The sequence below is a fragment of the Vitis riparia genome, chromosome 18 (genome assembly GCF_004353265.1).
Source record: "Vitis riparia cultivar Riparia Gloire de Montpellier isolate 1030 chromosome 18, EGFV_Vit.rip_1.0, whole genome shotgun sequence".
NCBI classification, from domain to species: Eukaryota; Viridiplantae; Streptophyta; class Magnoliopsida; order Vitales; family Vitaceae; genus Vitis; species Vitis riparia.
The window spans coordinates 25,963,879-25,983,278 of NC_048448.1; the positions used below are offsets into that span (position 1 = coordinate 25,963,879).

General features: G+C 39.6%; 1 protein-coding gene across 2 annotated transcripts in view; it reads right to left on the reverse strand.

Annotated features, from left to right (window-relative positions):
• LOC117905328 (DExH-box ATP-dependent RNA helicase DExH3) overlaps nucleotides 1–19,400 on the reverse strand; it is a 97,407-nt gene that overhangs the window by 67,790 nt on the left and 10,217 nt on the right. For both annotated transcript variants that reach the window (XM_034818238.1, XM_034818239.1), the window contains exon 5: nucleotides 4–99. In XM_034818238.1, coding sequence (XP_034674129.1) covers nucleotides 4–99 — 96 coding nt within the window. The remainder of the gene's footprint in view (nucleotides 1–3; nucleotides 100–19,400) is intronic.

The following is a 19,400-nucleotide window of genomic DNA, read 5'->3' on the forward strand; positions in this document are numbered from 1 at the left end:
AACCTGGTTTCGTGCAATTGCCTGGAGCAACCTTTCCTTCTCTCTAAATGCAGGGAGAGATTTCCTAAAGTCCAGCATCTTCTTACCTTCAGGTGACTCCTATAGATTAATAGCGCATTCTTTTAAAAAGTAAACCATGAGTGGCCTGGACAGCACTATACATTAAAATAAGGATTGAAATCTTTTTTTGATAAGAAACAACAATGCATCATATTGAAATAGGAATTAAGAATACAATAGAAGGATGAGGAATCCTCCCACAAACAAAAGCTAAACATACTAAATACCAAAAGCAAAAATCCATATGGTAATTACAAAAAGCAACGTCTCCTTACTAACCCATGCCCTTGGAACTACACACACTAACCAATCTAGTTGAATCCCATTAAGGGAAATGCCCTTAAAAGTTGTGGTGCAAGATGCCCAAAAAGAAGCAAGGAAGTGAATGGTATCCCATAGAACCTCTGAATTCCTTGCCTTGTCCTCAAAAATCCTAGCATTTCTTTCCCAAAAGGATTGAAATCTTAAGAGATTAAACTCCCAAAACCAGGCCAAAAGGTTTAGAATAGGGAAAGGAGGAGCAATGATTCAGGTTCCTTTTGTAAATGTATTAAACGCTAAGGACTGTTGAGTTGCCGCTCCTTGTATAGTCTCATGTTGTGCTCTATCAATGTATAGTTCTTCTTAGAATTGGAGAAGGTTTCTCCACCTCTTCTTTTGATCAGATTTTGTAAATTTGGTAAGGATTCCTCATCTTTCACTTGTACTTTTAAATCCATATCAATGAATATGTTTTGTTTCCAATCAAAAAAATAAAATAAAAAAACTTGAAGGCAACTTTCATAGTAAAAATTCGCACACACAACCTATTACTTTGGTGTACATCCACTTAATTGTAGAGAAATCTAATCAATGAAAATTATAGTAGGTACCATGTAAACAAGAATGAGATCTTCTCTCAATCTCTAAATCCCATCCCATTGCTACCTAATAATACATTAAATAATGGATAAACATCTAAATAATGCTAATGGGACCTTCCAAATTGGCCATCCATCTTTATTTTATTTTATTTTTTTTGATAGGTAAAGAGAATTTCATAAATAAAGAGACGCCAAAAAAGCGACTCAATGTATACAATACCTATACACCCACCGCCAAAAAGGCCAAAAAAGAAGAAAAACACCCAGCTGGCCAAGAAAACAACCTTAATAAGAGCTCAACCAATCAATAAAATTAATTATAGTTAGGGGGCAGTCAACTATAAACAACTTAGCCTCTGACCAAATAGAAAGAACAAAAGAGTATTTCAGTCTCGGGATTGATAAATGTTGAGCTATAAATAGAATAGGAGAATTTTTTTTTTCCTATTATGTTAGTTTGCTATTTCTGTAAATAGATAGGTTTATTAGTTTCCTATTTCTGTAAATAGATAGTTTTATGATTTAAAAATAAGTTAGTTTAGGAATAAGTTAGTTTCCAATTATGTCTCTTGTTTCCTATTTCTTCTCTTGTAATCTCCTATATAAAACGTGTGTATAGTCAATCTAATAGAGAGAGAACTTATTATTTTTCATCCCATATTTCGTGTCATGGTATCAGAGCTATAGGTTTTTAAGACCTAGGCATCATTCTGGCCTTCATCGCCATTTTTCTGGCCTTCATAGCTGGATTTTTTTTTTATTCACGTGTTATTTTACCAGCCTTCATTGTTGTTGATTTTTTTGTTTCGCGATCTGCCTTAATTCCAAGAGATCAGGTTTTTTCGTGGAAGATGTTGGAAAATTCAAGTACACCCAAGGAAGAAAATATCGCCGAAACTAGGCGATATTTCAGCGAAATATCGGTGTGTCGGTGGGTGCCGACACCACATATAGTAAGGATATATCGCCGGTCAACCCTTGGTCAACGCAGGCGGTCAACTGTCAAAGCTCAAAATTGAGCCTTTTTTATCCTGCTGTTGGGGGATTCGAACCCCCAACAAAAGGTTTCCAATGCAGCTCCACTTCCACTAGGGCAAACGTGCCCTTTGATAAATATTATGCACTATATAAATATATATCAAAACTTAGGATATAAATAAAATATTAAAAAAACACTTTAAATAATAAATTAATTATAACTATTTATAATTAAATGAAAATTTTTCATTTAATTGATTAGTAAAAAATATCATAATTTATTCATGGTGTTTTAATATTAATATATTAAAAATTTATATATTTATCATCATTTATTTTATAATATATCATAATTTTAATATTAAATAGATTTTAAATTAAACATATTAATCACAATATTTATCATCAAAATAATATTTTATATAATTAAATAATCAATATACACTTATCAAATTTATATTTTTTATTAACATATATATATATATATATATATATAATACTATATATATATATAATATATATATATATATATCAATTTATTTGAAAAAAATAACTTTAAAATGTCTATTATGTTTTTAACTTCATTTCTAAAAGTTTTATTTATATTTTATAAGTTTTGATCAAATTTTAGGTTTACGGATTTTTTGTGTTAAAATATCCATCGAAATATATTATAATCAAATATCACAATATAATAATGAAATAATATTTAATATAATTTAATAATCAATATACACTTATCAATTATATTTTTATTGACACGTACAATTTATATATATACATTAATTTATTTAATAAAATAACTTTAAAATATCTATTATACTTTAATTTCATTTCTAAAAGTTTTATTTTATATTTTTATAAGTTTTGGTCAATTTTAGGTCTACCGATATTTTATGTCAAAATATTCACCGATATATCTCCGATATATCCGAATATATCTCCGATATATCCGTAAAATCGAAATACCAATATATCCGTAATTACCGACATTTTCATCCTTGAGTACACCTTCATTCTCTTTTTGTATAAATGCCTCACACAGAGTTTATGATGACTCTTGGATAATAGACTCCGGTGCCACAGACCATACGACCTCCAAATCTCAACTTTTCAATACCTATACCCCAAGCCCAAGTAACAAGAAAATTGTAGTGGCCAATGGCTCTTTAGTTACCGTTACAGGTTTCGGAGACATATACATCACACCTACCCTTATTCTTAAAAATGTCCTCCATGTACCAAAATTGTCGGCCAACCTTGTTTCCATTCAAAAGCTTACCCATGATCTTAAATGTTATGCTATTTTTTCCCTTCTTATTGTGTTCTTCAAGAACAAGGCTCGTGGAGGAGGATTGGACTTGCTAAGGAAATGAGCGGTCTTTACCACCTTGAATCATCTCAGAAAACTAGTAATAATTTGTCGTTGTCTCTTCTCAGTTCCTCAAATAAAGATACCGTTTGGTTGTATCACCTACGTCTAGGTCATCCATCTTTTAGGGTTTTAAAGGTCATGTTTCCTCATTTGTTCCAAGGATTAGACATTTCTGAGTTTCATTGCGAAACTTGTGAATTGGCAAAACATACTCGTGTATCTTTTCCTATTAGCAATAAAAGAAGTTCTCATCCTTTTCATTTGATTCATAGTGACATATGGGGTCCTTCGACTATACCTAATGTTTCTAGGGCTTGTTGGTTTGTATCCTTAATTGATGACTGCACTCGGGTTACATGGATCTTTCTTCTTAAACAAAAATCTGATGTTTGCATTGTTATACCTAATTTCCACTCAATGGTTCAAAACCAATTTGTGATTAAAATAAAAAGCTTTAGGACAGACAATGCTAGAGATTACTTCAACCAGATTTTGTCACCCTATTTTCAATCACAGGGCATTCTCCATGACTCATCATGTGTTAACACACCCCAACAAAATGGGGTAGCCGAGAGGAAAAATGGGCATTTACTCAACACAACCCGAGCCTTACTCTTTCAAGGGAATGTTCCTAAGTCCTATTGGGAGGAAGCTGTTCTTACTGCAACATACATGATAAATAGAATTCCCTCACAAGTATTAGACAACAAAAGCCCCATCGAGATACTTAAGAGGTTCTATCCACACTTCAGAACCTCAAATGGGCTCACTCCTAGGGTATTGGGTACACTGCATTTGTTCACGTCCACAGCTAACATAGAGACAAGCTAGACCCCCGAGCCATAAAATGTGTCTTCCTTGGTTACTCATCCACTCAAAAAGGATACAAGTGTTACAATCCCTCAGCTAGAAAATTTACATCTCTGCAGATGTCACCTTCACAGAAAATAAACCTTTTTTCCACAAGTCCTCTCTTCAGGGGAGATTTCAATGATGGAGATAGTCCTTATGAGTCCTTTGAACCTCTTGATCTTCCTCATGTCTCAACCCATGGTGATGAAGACTTGTGTCTGTTCCAACCTATGAGCCGGTTATTCAAGGGAAAGGTCATTCCAAACAAAAGCAGGTCCAAGAATCCAACTCAGACCTTGGGAATGAAATCACGGTAAGATCAGACCCACCTTTACACACACAACCTGGTGAAACTTCCACTGACTCAACAGACAACCTAGACCTAGACCTTCCCATTGCTGTCAGAAAAGGCACCAGAGAATGCACTAACCGATCACTTTATCCACTATCACACTATGTGTCTCTTAAGCACCTATCACCAGCCCATAAGAATTTTATTGTGAGTCTAAACACCACTATCATTCCTAACACTGTTTCTGAGGCATTGACAAAAAGGGAATGGAAGGATGCTATGAGAGAGGAGATGAGTGCATTAGAAAAGAATAAAACATGGGAGATTGTTGAACGACCGAAAGGGAAAAACATTGTTGATTGCAAGTGGATTTTCACACTGAAATATAAGGCTGATGGATCTCTAGAGAGACATAAAGCAAGATTGGTACCAAAGGGTACACTCAAACTTATGGAGTTGATTATCAGGAGACTTTTGCTCCAGTTGCAAAAATGAATACTGTAAGAATCCTGTTGTCACTAGCTGCCCACTACAATTGGCAACTCCTACAGTATGATGTTAAGAATGCATTTCTTCATGGTGATTTAGATGAAGAGATTTACATGAACATCCCACCAGGATTTGAGGAAAACACAGGTAACAAGGTATGCATGATGAAGAAGGCCCTGTATGAGTTAAAACAATCTCCCAGGGCTTGGTTTGGGAGATTTGCAAAAGTCATGAAAGAGTCTGGGTACAAACAAAGCCAAGGTGACCACACTCTTCTTCATCAAGCACTCGGCTACAGGGGGAGTAACTGTTCTTCTAGTCTATGTTGACAACATCATAGTGACTAGAAATGATGAGAGAGGAAAGCATGAAGTGAAGCAGAGATTAGCAACAGAGTTTGAGATAAAGGAACTAGGGAAACTGAAGTACTTCCTCGGTATTGAGGTGACATATTCCACACAAGGGATCTTCATCTCTCAACAAAAGTATGTGACTGATTTATTGGCAGAAACAAGGAAGATTGGGTGTAAACCAGTCTCTACCCCAATGGATCCAAACCACAAGTTGGGAGAAGCTAAAGAGGAACCAATGGTGGATAAAAGAATGTACAGAGGCTGGTTGGTAGACTCATATACCTTGCTCACACTCGGCCAGACATCGCCTACTCGGTGAGCGTGATTAGTCAATTCATGCATGATCCAAGAGAACCTCATCTTCAAGCTGCTTACAGGGTGCTACATTACTTGAAAGGCAACCCCGGGAAAGGAATTTTGTTCAAGAAGAACAATACTCTTGCTCTAGAAGCATACACCGATGCTAACTATGCAGGTTCCCTAGTGGATCGAAGATCAACTACAGGGTATTGTATTTTTCTTGGAGGAAATCTGGTAACATGGAGAAGTAAAAAGCAGAATGTGGTAGCAAGGTCGTCTGCAGAATCAGAGTTTAGGGCCATTGCTCAAGGGTTGTGTGAACTACTTTGGCTGAAGATTATTCTAGATGATTTGAGAATCAAGTGGGATGGTCCTATGAAGCTCTATTGTGACAACAAGTCAGCTATCAATATTGCTCATAACCCTATACAACACGATAGGACAAAACATATTGAGATTGATAGACATTTCATCAAAGAAAAATTGGAGGGAGTAGTGTGTATATCCTATGTTCCATTAGAACATCAATTAGCTGATATTCAAACAAAAGGGCTGAACAGTTCAATGTTTCATGATCTTGTATTCAAGCTGGGAATGGAAGACATCTATTCCTCAGCTTGAGGGGGAGTGTTGAGCTATAAATAGAATAGGAGAATTTTTTTTCCTATTATGTTAGTTTCCTATTTCTGTAAATAGATAGTTTTATGATTTAGAAATAGGTTAGTTTAGGAATAAGTTAGTTTCCTATTATGTCTCTTGTTTCCTATTTCTTCTCTTGTAATCTCCTATATAAACCATGTGTATAGTCAATCTAATAGAGAGAGAACTTATTATTTTTCATCCCATATTTCGTGTCAATAACACATCATCCTTGAAGGTCACTCTATTTCTTGCCTTCCAAACCGTCCAAAAAATATAAAGAGGAGCAGCTCTCTACACCTTCTTGCGCTTTTTGCCCACAAAAGAACCATGTCAGCTAAGGAGAGTCTCTCTAACTGAAGAAGGTAGCACCCAAGACACCCCAAACAAAGTAAAGAGTAAATCCCATAAGACCATTATTTATGAACAATGTAGAAGAAGATGGTCTATGGTCTCCTCATTCTCAAGACACATAAAACATCTATTTGCCAAGGCCCATCCTCTTTTCTGAACAAAATCCAGGGTTAAGGCTTTGCCCCACGTAGCCTCCCACGCAAAGAAACTAATCTTGGGTTGTACCCACACATTCCAAATGCAGCTAGAAGGAAACAAAGAAGGGCAGCCCACTTCTAGAGCAAGGTAGAGAGACTTGGCCAAGAACTTTCCACTCTTTGTTTCGGTCCAAACCACCATATCATCCACATCTCCAAGCACTCTCTTCCCATGAAGCCACTCCAAGAATCTTTCCGCCTCCTTCACAGTCACAATCTCTATCTCTAGTGGTGAGGAAGAAAGAAGCCTTGGGAGGGCTAAGTTAACTTGTGGCAGAGGCAAGTTTGACTCAACAAGAGGGGGTTTTGTCTCTAGACAAAATCAGGTTAGAGGGACACATGGCAGATCCAGAGAAAAGATGAGTAACAGTTGTACTCCATCTCCTCTTCTATCAATTTCAAATTCAAAACAAAGGCCAAACAAAGTCTTAGAAAGGAGGAAAGGCCATGTTGTGGGGAAGAGAGGCCAAGAAGAAGTGGAAAGCCCACCATGTTCTAAAGCTCCCTCAGCCCTCGGGCCTCCTTTTGATAAGGTGTAATATGGCAAGAGGCCACAGAGTGGAGAAGGGTCTAGGCCCTATGTCTCAACAAAAGGAAGACCACCCAATTAGAAGGAGTCCAAGCCTTTTATTATGCCAAGTTTGCAATTTGGGTCAGTCTTTGTTACATTTAAAGATTGGCCCATCAGATTCCTTTCTCCTAAAGGTCCAAGGAACAGTCTTCTCCTCTGTTGAGAACCAATGCATTGCAGTTTCACAAGAGATGTTGGCTCAAAGGCCAATACCAAACAATCTAAGGCTTCACATGAGTAGTTAGCCTCCATCCTTTAAAGGTTTGATCACAAACAGAGATTGCAATCTGAAGTTTCAAAGGGATTTAAGGGAGGATGGGTCTATCACAGCTAGATTCGACTTGGACTTCAATGTGCACCCTATTCTGAAGAGTGATCCTACAAAGAGGTCGAAAGGTCCATAGAGAACGGTTTGACCGGTCCATCAAATGAAGGAAGCCCAGTAAAGGGTCCAGGATCGATTGCATTCATCCAAGGAAAACATTGTCCTAACTCAAAAATGACCCTGAAAGGCACCAAAGCGGTTGAGAAAGGAGGAGGGCTTCTTCTCTATGATGTTCTAGTTTAGGTATTTCCTTCTAACCTGGAAACCACTGTCGAGGGCCAGATTCTAGATGGGGCTTCTGATTCACATCCTCCTTCCCTTGCTCCTGCTTCTCACCATGACCAGTCTCAATCTATTTTGATGAAATCTTTGGGGTTCACTCTAGTTTCCCTAGCTGTAACCCCAGTGAATAAATTTGTCTCAACATTTGTCCCTAATGTTTGCAATCCCATTTTTAAAGGTTGGAGTCCCCTAAGATATCCCTAGCCAAGAGCTAAAGGGCGTTTCTTTCTCACTAGGGAAGCCCTAGCGAGAAGCTTTTCACAGTCAACTATCAACCTCCTTAACTAGTCTCCTCCTCATTGAAAGGATTTCACATAAAGGATCTCACACATACTAAAATGACCAATGTACAGTCGGTTTTGGAAACTATGAAAATCAAGCTAGACAAATGCTATGAAAATTTCATCCCAATGAACAATAGCAATGCACGATCTATGAATAAGGTTTATTTTAGAAGGAAGTATAGACCTTTTTCCGGAGTTCTTAGTGATTCTTAGGTTTTGATCATGTAGTTGTTAGGCTCTTAAGTGTTCGCATAAAGATCATTAGTTGCAATATTAAAGGGTTGGGTTCTAGAAAGAAAAAAAGGTTCGTTAAGGACTTTCTTGATCTTGAAACCCCAAACATTGTGATGCTTTAAGAAACAAAAAAGGAGACTTGTGATAGGAGGTTCATAGGCAGCACGTGGAAAGTTACAAATAAGGAGTGGGTCATTCTTCCAGCTTGTGGGGCATCAGGATGGGTTATGATAATATGGGACTCAAACAAATTTAGGCATTCAAAGTTTTTACTAGGGTCTTTTTTCAATAACAATTAAGTTGATTTCATATGAAGAGGAAACTTTTTGGCTCACATTAGTTGTTGGTCCTAATAATTCCAACCTAAAGAAGGATTTTTTTTAATAAAGCTTCAAGACCTTTTTGGTCTAACCTCTCCAAAATGGTGTGTAACGGGGGGATTTCAATGTCATAACAAGAATCTCATAAAAGTTACGTAGCTCTAGGTTAAAACTTAGTATGAGGGTTTTTATGAGTGCATAAGAGAAAGTGAGTTAATCGACCCTTTGTTTAGAAACACCTCTTTCACTTGGTCAAAGAAGCACGAAGTTCCCGTTTGCAAGAAGTTGGATGGATTCTTGTACTCAATTGAGTGGGAGCAAAGTTTCCCTCAATGCCTCGAAGAAGTGTTTCCCAAACTAACTTCTAATCATTGCCCAATCATCCTACATACTAACCCATTTAAGTGGGGTCCAACTCCATTTAGATTTGAGAACATGTGGTTGCTTCACCTAAATTTTAAGGAAAGATTTAGTTCTTAGTAGCATGAGTGTCAGGACAGTGGTTGGGAAGGTCATAAATTCATAAAGAAGCTACATTTTGTCAAATCTAAATTGAAAGAATGGAATAAGATGTCTTTTGGAGATTTAAAGGAGAAAAAGAAGAACACTCTTTCAGACATTATCAAAATTGATATAAGTGAGCAAAAAGGGAATCTAACTCCTGAACTTTCAACAATAAGAAAGGGAAAGGAATTACTATTAAAGGAAGAGGTTCATTAGAGACGAAAATCTAGGGTTAAATGGATACAATAAATAAATAAATAAATTTGCAATTCTAAGCACTTTCATAGGGTGGCCAATGATAGACGAAATAGAAAGTTCATAAAATCATTAGTGTTTGAAGAGGGGGTAACTCTAGGCAACATTGAAAACATTTCAAAAGAGATAGTGCTGTTTTTTGGTAAGCTACACTCCAAGCCACCAAGCAATTCTTGAAGCATAGAAGGATTGGATTGGTCACTCATATCAAGAGAAAGTGTTGCATGGCTGGACCATCCCTTTTTAGAAGAGAAGGTATGCTTTGCCTTTTTTCAGTTGAACAAGAAAAAGGCCCTTAGGCCTAAAGGTTTCACCATTGCAATGCATCAGAAGTGTTAGAATGTGATTGAAGAGGATCTTATGATGGTGTTCTTAGAGTTCCACAATAACAGGATAATAGAGCACCAATATCACATTCATTGTTCTAGTGCCAAAAAAGAGTCAACCCAACAAAATCTCAAAATTCAGACCTATCAACCTAGTTACTAGTTTGTACAAGATTATAGCTAAGATTTTATCAGGGCGTACACGAAGATTTCAGCATGAAGCCATCTACATCTCCCAAGAAGTCTTTGTTAAGAGGAGACAAATTGTGAATTTTGTTTTGATTGTTAATAAAATGGAGGATGAGAAAAGCGTTCAGGGGAGGAAAGGGAAGTCTTCAAAATAGATTTTGAAAAGGCATACAATCATGTGGATTGTGGTTTTATTGGGTCATTTACTAGAGCAAAAGGGTTTAGCACAAAATGGAAGTCTTTGCACTAGTGGCAAAGATGAACACTATTTGAGTCTTATCATCTTCGGCTACCAACCTTGGTTGTTCTTTCAGCAATTTGATGTTAAAAATGTCTTCTTACATGGTGATTTGGAAGAAGAAGCCTACATGAAGGCTCCACCAAGATTTGATGGCAACTTCTGCAATGATTCTATGTGTAGACTAAAGAAGGCACTATATAGGCTTCAGAAATCTCCTAGGGCATGGTTTGAGAGAATTGCTAAAGCCATATTAAGGATGAACTACTAACAAAGTCAAGGAGATCTTACTCTCTTTAACAAGTGAAGAATTTCTGAATTCCTTTATTGATACTTTAGGTACACACCATACACATATATATACACAAATGACTGAATAAGAAAAAATCAATCTAGCTTGATTTTCTCCTAAAATTAGGAAACTGAATCATCCTAAATGATCTCTCCTTTTTTATTCCTAAAATACTTTCCTAAATTAAAAACCCTAACTTTGAATGCCAAATTTCAACACTCCCCCTCAAGCTGGAGAATATATATCATATAATCCCAGCTTGCAAGTTAAGTCTTCAAAGTTAGGCCTAGGTAAAGCTTTGGTGAGGATGTCTGCGGTTTGGTGCTTGGTAGGAACATAGTTCAATCTAACCGTCTCACTAGTCACCTTCTCTGTGATGAAGTGTCTGTCAATCTCAACGTGCTTGGTCCTGTCATGATGCACGGGGTTCTTTGCTATGCTTATAGCTGCCTGATTATCACACATCATCAGAATTGGAGATGAACTCGTTTGCCCCAGTTCACTAAGAACCCTTTTTATCCAAATCCCTTCACAGATTCCCTGTGCAAGAGCTCTGTACTCAGCTTCTGCACTACTTCTGGCTACAACTGATTGCTTCTTACTCCTCCAGGTAACAAGATTTCCCCAGACAAAAGAACAATATCCAGAAGTGGACCGCCTGTCAATGATGTTTCCTGCCCAATCCGCATCTGAGTATACTTCAGTGTCACGGTTCTCTGTCTTTCTGAAGAATAGACCTTTCCCTGGTGTCATTTTTAAATATCTAAGAATCCTGTAGACTGCTTCCATGTGTTCCTCAGTGGGGCTGTGCATGAATTGACTTACAGCACTCACTGCAAAGCCAATATCTGGCCGAGTGTGTGAGAGATAAATCAAGCGCCCGACGAGCCGCTGATATCTCCCCCTGTCTACCGGTGTACTTTCTTTCTCGATACCAAGTTTCTTCTGACTATCCATAGGAGTATCAATTGGTTTGCATCCAAGCATACCGGTCTCCTTAAGAAGATCGAGTATGTATTTTCTTTGAGAGACTACAATTCCCTTCCTTGATCTAGCCACTTCCATACCAAGGAAATATTTCAAATTTCCAAGGTCTTTAACTTCAAACTCCTCTGACAAATACTTCTTCAAATTCTGTAATTCCTCCATATCATTCCCAGATAGAATAATATCATCAACATAGACTATCAATATGGCCATTTTCCCGGCATGAGACTTCTTGACAAATAGAGTATGATCAGCCTGACCTTGTTTGTAGCCCAGCTTCAGGACTGCTTTTGTGAATCTATCAAACCAGGCTCGGGGAGATTGTTTAAGGCCGTACAAGGATTTTTGGAGTTTGCAAACCTGATTCTTTGCCATACTTCCTTCGAAACCAGGTGGTATTTCCATGTAGACTTCCTCTTCTAGGTCACCATTTAGAAACGCATTTTTTATGTCCAGTTGTTGCAAGCACCAATCTTGATTGACAGCCAATGAGAGAAGAATCCTGATAGTGTTCAGTTTTGCAACAGGAGCAAAAGTCTCCTGATAGTCTATCCCATAGGATTGTGTAAACCCTCTAGCTACCAAACGAGCCTTGAATCTCTCGACTGATCCATCTGCTTTGTATTTTATGGTGAAAATCCACTTGCACCCCACGGGCCTCTTCCCAACCGGCAAATCTGTGATAGTCCACGTCCCATTCTTCTCAAGTGCATCAATCTCATCTTGTACTGCCTTCTTCCATTCTGAAATTTTTAATGCCTCTTGTATTGTGTTGGGAACCTGAGTATCATCAAGAGAAGTAGCAAATGCTCTGTAAGATGGTGATAGCCCTTCATATGTAACATAATTCCCAATTGGATGATCTGTACATCTCCTAACACCCTTCCTCAATGCAATCGGCAGAGTAGAATCATCAATGCTGGGAATTAACACCTCTCCAGCCCTATCCTCACCTATGTTCTCTTCAGGAAGACTTGAATTGGAGTCAATATATTGGCCACATGTTGACTGTGATCCGTGCTCTAATTCCTGTCTTTTCCTCCTCCTGATGTAAACTTGTAAGTTCTCATTAGCAAGTTGTGGGGCTATAGGTTGAATAGGCATGGGAGACTGGATGGTCACAGGAGATGGCTGGACTGATGACGGTATGGGTGTGGACAACTCAGTGGGCGCGAATTGGAAAGGATTTGGTGACTCTGAGTGAAAAGAAGGTACACCCTCAAGAAGAGACTCCCAAACTTGATGTTCATTCATGCTCTCCCCCTGAACATGAGATTTGGGATAGAAGAAGACATGTTCAAAGAAAGAGACGTCCATGGTGGTGTAAAATCTTTTGTTGGTTGGAGAATAGCATTTGTACCCTTTTTGGGTTGGAGAATACCCTAGGAAAATGCACTTATTCGCTCGAGGAGCAAATTTGCTACGATTTTGAGGATACACATGAACGAATGCGTGCAACCAAATACTTTGAGTGGTAAATCAGAAGAGGCTGCACGGGTGTGAGGAAATTGTTTTAAGAAAAGTTGACGTGGGGATTGAAAGGTAAGCACTCTGGATGGCATACGGTTAATCAAATAAGTAGCTGTGAGAATAGCTTCCCCCCAGAAATAGTTTGGAACATTAGAGGAAAACATAAGGCACCGGGCAACCTCCAAGAGATGTCTATTCTTGCGTTCAGCCACCCCATTTTGTTGTGGGGTGTCAACGCAAGAACTTATGTGGATAATGCCGTGATTTTGAAGATAAGTACTGAGACTACTAGTAAAGTATTCCTTTGCATTATCTGACTTGAGGACTTGAATTTTGGAATTGAATTGATTTTGAACCATAAGATGGAAGGTTTGAAAAATGTGCCCGACCTCTGACTTTTCTTTCATAAGGAAAACCCATGTTACCCGTGTATGATCATCAACGAATGTCACAAACCATCGAGTGCCAGAAATATTTTTATCCGGGAGGGACCCCACACATCACTATGTACTAGAGAGAAAACAGTCGAAGGTTTGTATGGGATTTGAGGATAGACTGTTCGAGTATGCTTTGCAAACTGACAAATTTCACAGTGATAAGATGCTGGATTTTTATTGATAAATAATTTGGGAAACAATTTTGCAAGGTAAACAAAGCTAGGATGACCAAGGCGATAGTGTAACATTATAATCTCACTATCTTTATTGACCTTAGAATTTGACACAGAATTGAAAGACTCTAACATACTCTGAGACTGTACGCAACTTGCTTGAGAGACTTGGTTTGAGAATTGGCCACATGAGAGGAGGTAGAGCCCGGAACACAGTTCAGCACTGCCAATCATCTTCCCCGATTTCAAGTCCTGAAAAACACACAAGTTTGGATAAAATTTAGTAACACATTGGAGATCACGGGCCAATTTGCTAATGGACAAAAGATTACAATCCAAGTTTGGAACATGGAGAACAGAGTCAAGATATAAGTCTTTAGTAAGTTTTATAGAACCTGTCCCGGCAATTTTTGACTTTGAACCATCAGCAATATGGACGGATGAATGACCATTACTTGGCTTGTAATTTTGAAGAATGGTAGCATCTCCTGTCATGTGATCAGAAGCACCTGTGTCCACTATCCCGACTCATTCCTCCTCGATTAGCAGTGAAGGCTACACCGGTAGTACTGCCACTGCCAACTTGGCTTAATAGTTTCTGTAGCATCTCCATCTGCTCTTTGTTGAATGGACTCGGCTCGGGAACAGATGTGCTCTCAGAGTTGGCAGCCACGTGTGCTCTGCCATCTCTGTCAGACCGTGGCTTTGGTTTCCAATCAGCCGGTTTGCCATGAAGCTTCCAGCAAGTCTCCTTATAATGGCCTGGTTTCTTACAATAATCACACCAAGGCCTATCCCGTTTCTGACGATCTCCACCACTACTATTAAATGACCGAGCCGCAAGGGCAGAGGCATCCAATGTTGGGGCAGGTTGCTCTTTGGATCCCATCATCACTTTCTTTCTACTTTCTTCACGCCTAACCTCTGAAAAAGCCTCCCTGAGACTTGGCAGGGGTTTAATGCCCATGATTCGGCCTCTAACATCATCCAATTCCCTGTTTAGTCCTAGGAAAAACTTGAACAGTCTCTTTTGTTCCACAATTTTCCTGTATGTTGCTGCATCATCAGGACATTTCCATGAGTGAGTCTCGAATAAGTCAAGGTGCTGCCAATACCTTGTGAGTGTGTTGTAATACTGAGTAACTGTCTGCTCTCCTTGGCGGAAGTCATGTAGGGCTGATTCAACCTGAAAAAGTTCTGAAATATTTTCAGAACTTGAGTAAGTTTCTTTGGTGCATCCCATATGTCCTTTGCAGTCCTAAACAGCAAGAAATTTTCACCTATGTCATTGTTCATGGAATTGATAAGCCATGACATGATCATGCTGTTTTCAATCTTCCACTTCCTGAAACCCGGTTCTGTAGTTTCTGGCATGACTGCTTCTCCAGTGAGGTACTCATCCTTTCCTTTACCGCAAATGAACAGCAACACAGATTGTGACCACTGTAAGTAGTTATGGCCATTTAATTTGTCTGATGAAATAGGAGAATCACTGCCACCAAGGTTTGGAATTTCAGATCTGCCTCCTAATTCTGGTGACGTGACGCTGGATACTTGTGATGATGCCATTCCGTATTTCGTCATGGACGAAAGGTAGAAGAACACTTCCCAAGGCACGTGCAGGGATTGGAGTTGAGGAAAAATAGCCGGAGGACGTCGGAAAAGCTGATCGGAGGGCTCGCGGAGGCAAAAGGACCCCAAAAGAGGCACGTGCAGGGCTTGGATGGCAGAAACAGGTACGTAGGGTGGCTGGTCGGCGTCAGGCGAGCTTGGAGTAGGAAGCGCGTCGCCGGAAAGTGGCTCACGCGCCCTCACGCGCCGGCGCGTGAGATGCAGTCGCCGGCCGGAAAAACGGCGTGGGCGGCGCGTGGATGGTTTTCTGGCTCCGGTGTTTTGGGAAAAGTTGTAGATCTCCTCCAGACGCTCCTTGCGGTGTGAAAAAAACCGTCGCCGGAAAAGTTCGCCGGCGGTGAATGTTTTTCTGACGACGATTCGACCGACCGGAAAGCGTTTTCTCCCTTGGCTCTGAGAACAGGGACTGATGACCGGAATGAGAGATGGTCGGATTGAGAGATGGCCAGAGAGATTTGGCCGGAATGAATGATGGCCTGAATAAGAGGTGGCCAGAAGGGATTAGGGTTTCAGAAAACTGGCTCTGATACCATGAAGAATTTCTGAATTCCTTTATTGATTCTTTAGGTACACACCATACACATATATATACACAAATGACTGAATAAGAAAAAATCAATCTACTTGATTTCTCCTAAAATTAGGAAACTGAATCATCCTAAATGATCTCTCCTTTTTTATTCCTAAAATACTTTCCTAAATTAAAAAACCCTAACTTTGAATGCCAAATTTCAACAACAAGCACTCAATATCTGGAAAGGTCACGGCTCTAATCGTTTATGTGGATGATATAGTTGAAACTAGAGATGATTTAGAAGAGATTGAATGGTTTAAAAAGCATCTTGCTATAGAATTTGACATTAAATATCTAGGGAGGCTAGGTACTTCTTGGGTATTGAGGTCGCTCATTAGGGCATCTTTATTTCAGAACAAAAGTATGTCCTTGATTTCCTAGAGGAAACCAAGATGTTAGGGTGTAAGCCAACCAATACCCCCATTGAACAAAATCATAGGACTATGGATGACAAGGATGAGGCAGCATGTACCGAGGTATGTACCAAAGACTAGGGGGAAAATTGATTTACTTGTCACACACTAGGTCTGATATATCCTATGCTGTAAGTGTGGTTAGTCAGTTCATGCATTCACCAAAGAACTGCCATGTAGAGGCAATTTATAGGATTCTCCAATATTTGAAACTCACATCTATAAAAGGCATTCTGTTTAAGAGGAATATGGACCTAAATTTGGAAGCATACACTGATGCAAACTGGGTAAGGTCAGTGCTAAAAAATCGAAGATCTACCTAGGATACTGCACATTCCTAGGAGGAAACCTAGTTACTTGGAGAAGCAAAAAGCAAGGTGTTGTGGTTAGGTCAAGCAAAGAGGCAGAATTTAGGGCTATTACACGAGGAATATGTGAACTTCTTTGGTTAAAAACCATTCTTGATGATCTCAAAATTAAATGGGAAGGAACAATGAAGTTGTACTGTGACAACAAGATGGTTACTAACATTGCTCATAATGTCATCCAACAAGATCAGACAAAGCATGTAGAGATTGATAGACACTTCATCAAAGAGAAGTTGGACAATGGCCTAATTTGTACTTCCTATATTTCAATAGAAAGACAGTTGGTGGATATCTTCACTAAAGAACTTTCAAGTCAAATTTTTCAGATGATTACTAGTAAGCTAGGAATAGAGAACATCTATTCACCAACTTGAGGGGGAGTGTTGACAAATCAACCTTTATGACCCTTATTTAATAGGGATATTCAACCTCTTAATAAGAAAGTCGATAATTACATATAGCAATTTAAATTAGGAAGTTATAATTAAAATTCCCATGTGTTAGATAATGTATAATTATTTAGGTTATTTACTTTTCCTTTTCCTTTTCTTTCCTTACTGTATTGTGGGTCCCACTAGCATGTATATATATATACCCAAGTCCAATGTGTATTCTTTACAGTTTTTCAATAACAATAATTAGGGATTCTCCCTTTTTCTCTCTCTCTTCACATGGTATCAGAGCCTAGGGAGAAAAAAAACCCTAATTATTTCCGGTTTATCCGTGAATCCATTCTGGGAAATCTTTCAGTGACCGTGTTTCATTCCGGTCATCCTTCCCATCTCCTAAAGCTTCCGATCAAACCCTCACCGCCGGCGACTTTTCTGGCGAAGTCCTTTTCCGACACCGACCATACCATCAGGTGCGCAAGGAGGAGATCTTCAACTTTTCTCAAAGCACCGGAAGAAGAATCCCAGCCACGCGCCGGCCACGCGCGTCTCTTCTCCGACAGCCTGAATCTCACGAACCGGCACGTGAGGGCGCGTGGGGCATTTTCCGGCCACGTGCTTCCACCTCCAGCCTCGCCTGACGCCGTCTAGCCACCCTTCATCTGCACTTGTGTCATCTGAGCCCTAAAAGTGCATTTTTTGGGGTTTTTTGTCTCCGCCGACCCTCTAAACCGCCTTTCCGGCGACCTCCGGTGACTTCCTCTCCACCCTGAGCCCTGCACATGTCTTAGGAAGTCCGCGATAAGCCTTATTAGGGCTCTCTTCGATCCAAACGCATTTCATTCACCAGATAAGTAGATATGGCTACTAAAAGTTCCCCTTTTTCCTCTGTCATATCTGGATCTCCTATGATTACTTCGGAGAAATTGGTTGGCAGTGAAAATTATTTGTCCTGGTCTGCCTCTGTGGAGCTTTGGTTTATGGGTCAAGGTTATGAGGATCACCTTGTTACGCAGGAGACGGATATCCCTAAGGTTGACAAAGTACAATGGAGGAAGATAGATGCACAGTTATGTAGTGTGTTATGGCAATCAGTTGATCCTAAGATTCTGCATCATCTTCGGGCCTACAAAACATGCTTTAAATTTTGGAATCAGGCGAAAGGGCTATACACGAATGATATCCAACGTCTTTATAAGGTGGCTTCTTCTATTGTCAATGTCAGACAACAAGACATGGATTTATCTACTTATATTGGCCAGATTGTCTCTCTTAAGGAGGAATTCTTGACCGTGATGCCTCTTACTACTGATGTTGGGGATCAACACATACAGATTGACAAGTTCTTCATGGTTCTTACGCTTATTGGCCTCCGTTCAGATCTCGAGACCGTCCGCGATCGGATTCTTGGCAGTTCCTCCGTTCCATCCTTGGATGATGTGTTTGCTCGCCTCCTCCGTATCTCCTCCACTCAGACTTTGCCATCTGATAACACTTCAGATTCTTCTATGTTAGTTTCTCAAACTAACTCTTGAGGAGGACGCAGTGGTAACCGAGGTAGAGGCCAACATCCTCATTGCACCTATTGCAATAAGCTTGGCCACACTCGTGATCGGTGTTATTAGTTACAGGCGGCCTCCCCGCACTGCCCACGTGGCCCAATCATCTGATCCTCAGTCGCCTCAGTCTCCTAGTTCCTCCACATCTCAGGGTATTTTCCTCACTGACAGTGAGTATGACGACTATCTCCGCTATCAGGCCACCAAGTCAGCTTCTGTTGCTTCTGTTGCCCAGACTGGTAATGCTTCTACTTGTCTTACCCACACATCTTCTCTTGGACCTTGGATTCTAGATTCTGGCGCTTCTGATCACATATCTGGTAATAAGGATCTTTTCTCTTCTATTACTACTACCTCTGCCTTACCTACTGTTACTTTAGCTAATGGTTCCCAAACTATGGCTAAAGGTTTTGGTTTCGCTCATCCTCTCCCTTCCTTACCTCTCCATTCTGTCCTTTATGCCCCTGAGTGTCCTTTTAATCTTATTTCCATCAGCAAAATAACTCGCACTTTTAACTGTTCTATCACTTTCTCTGATAAATTTGTGACTTTGCAGGACCGGAGTACGGGGAAGACGATTGACATAGGACATGAGTCTCAAGGCCTCTATCACCTCACCCGCCTTCACCTGCAGTTTGCATTTCCACTGATGTTCCCCTCCTTATCCACAGTCGCCTAGGCCACCCTAGTCTATCCAAGTTCCAAAAAATGGTCCCTAATTTTTCATCTTTGTCGTCGCTTGCGTGTGAGTCCTGTTAGCTTGGGAAACATACTCGTGTTTCGTTCCCAAAGCGTTTGAATAATCGGGCAAAGTCTCCTTTTGAGC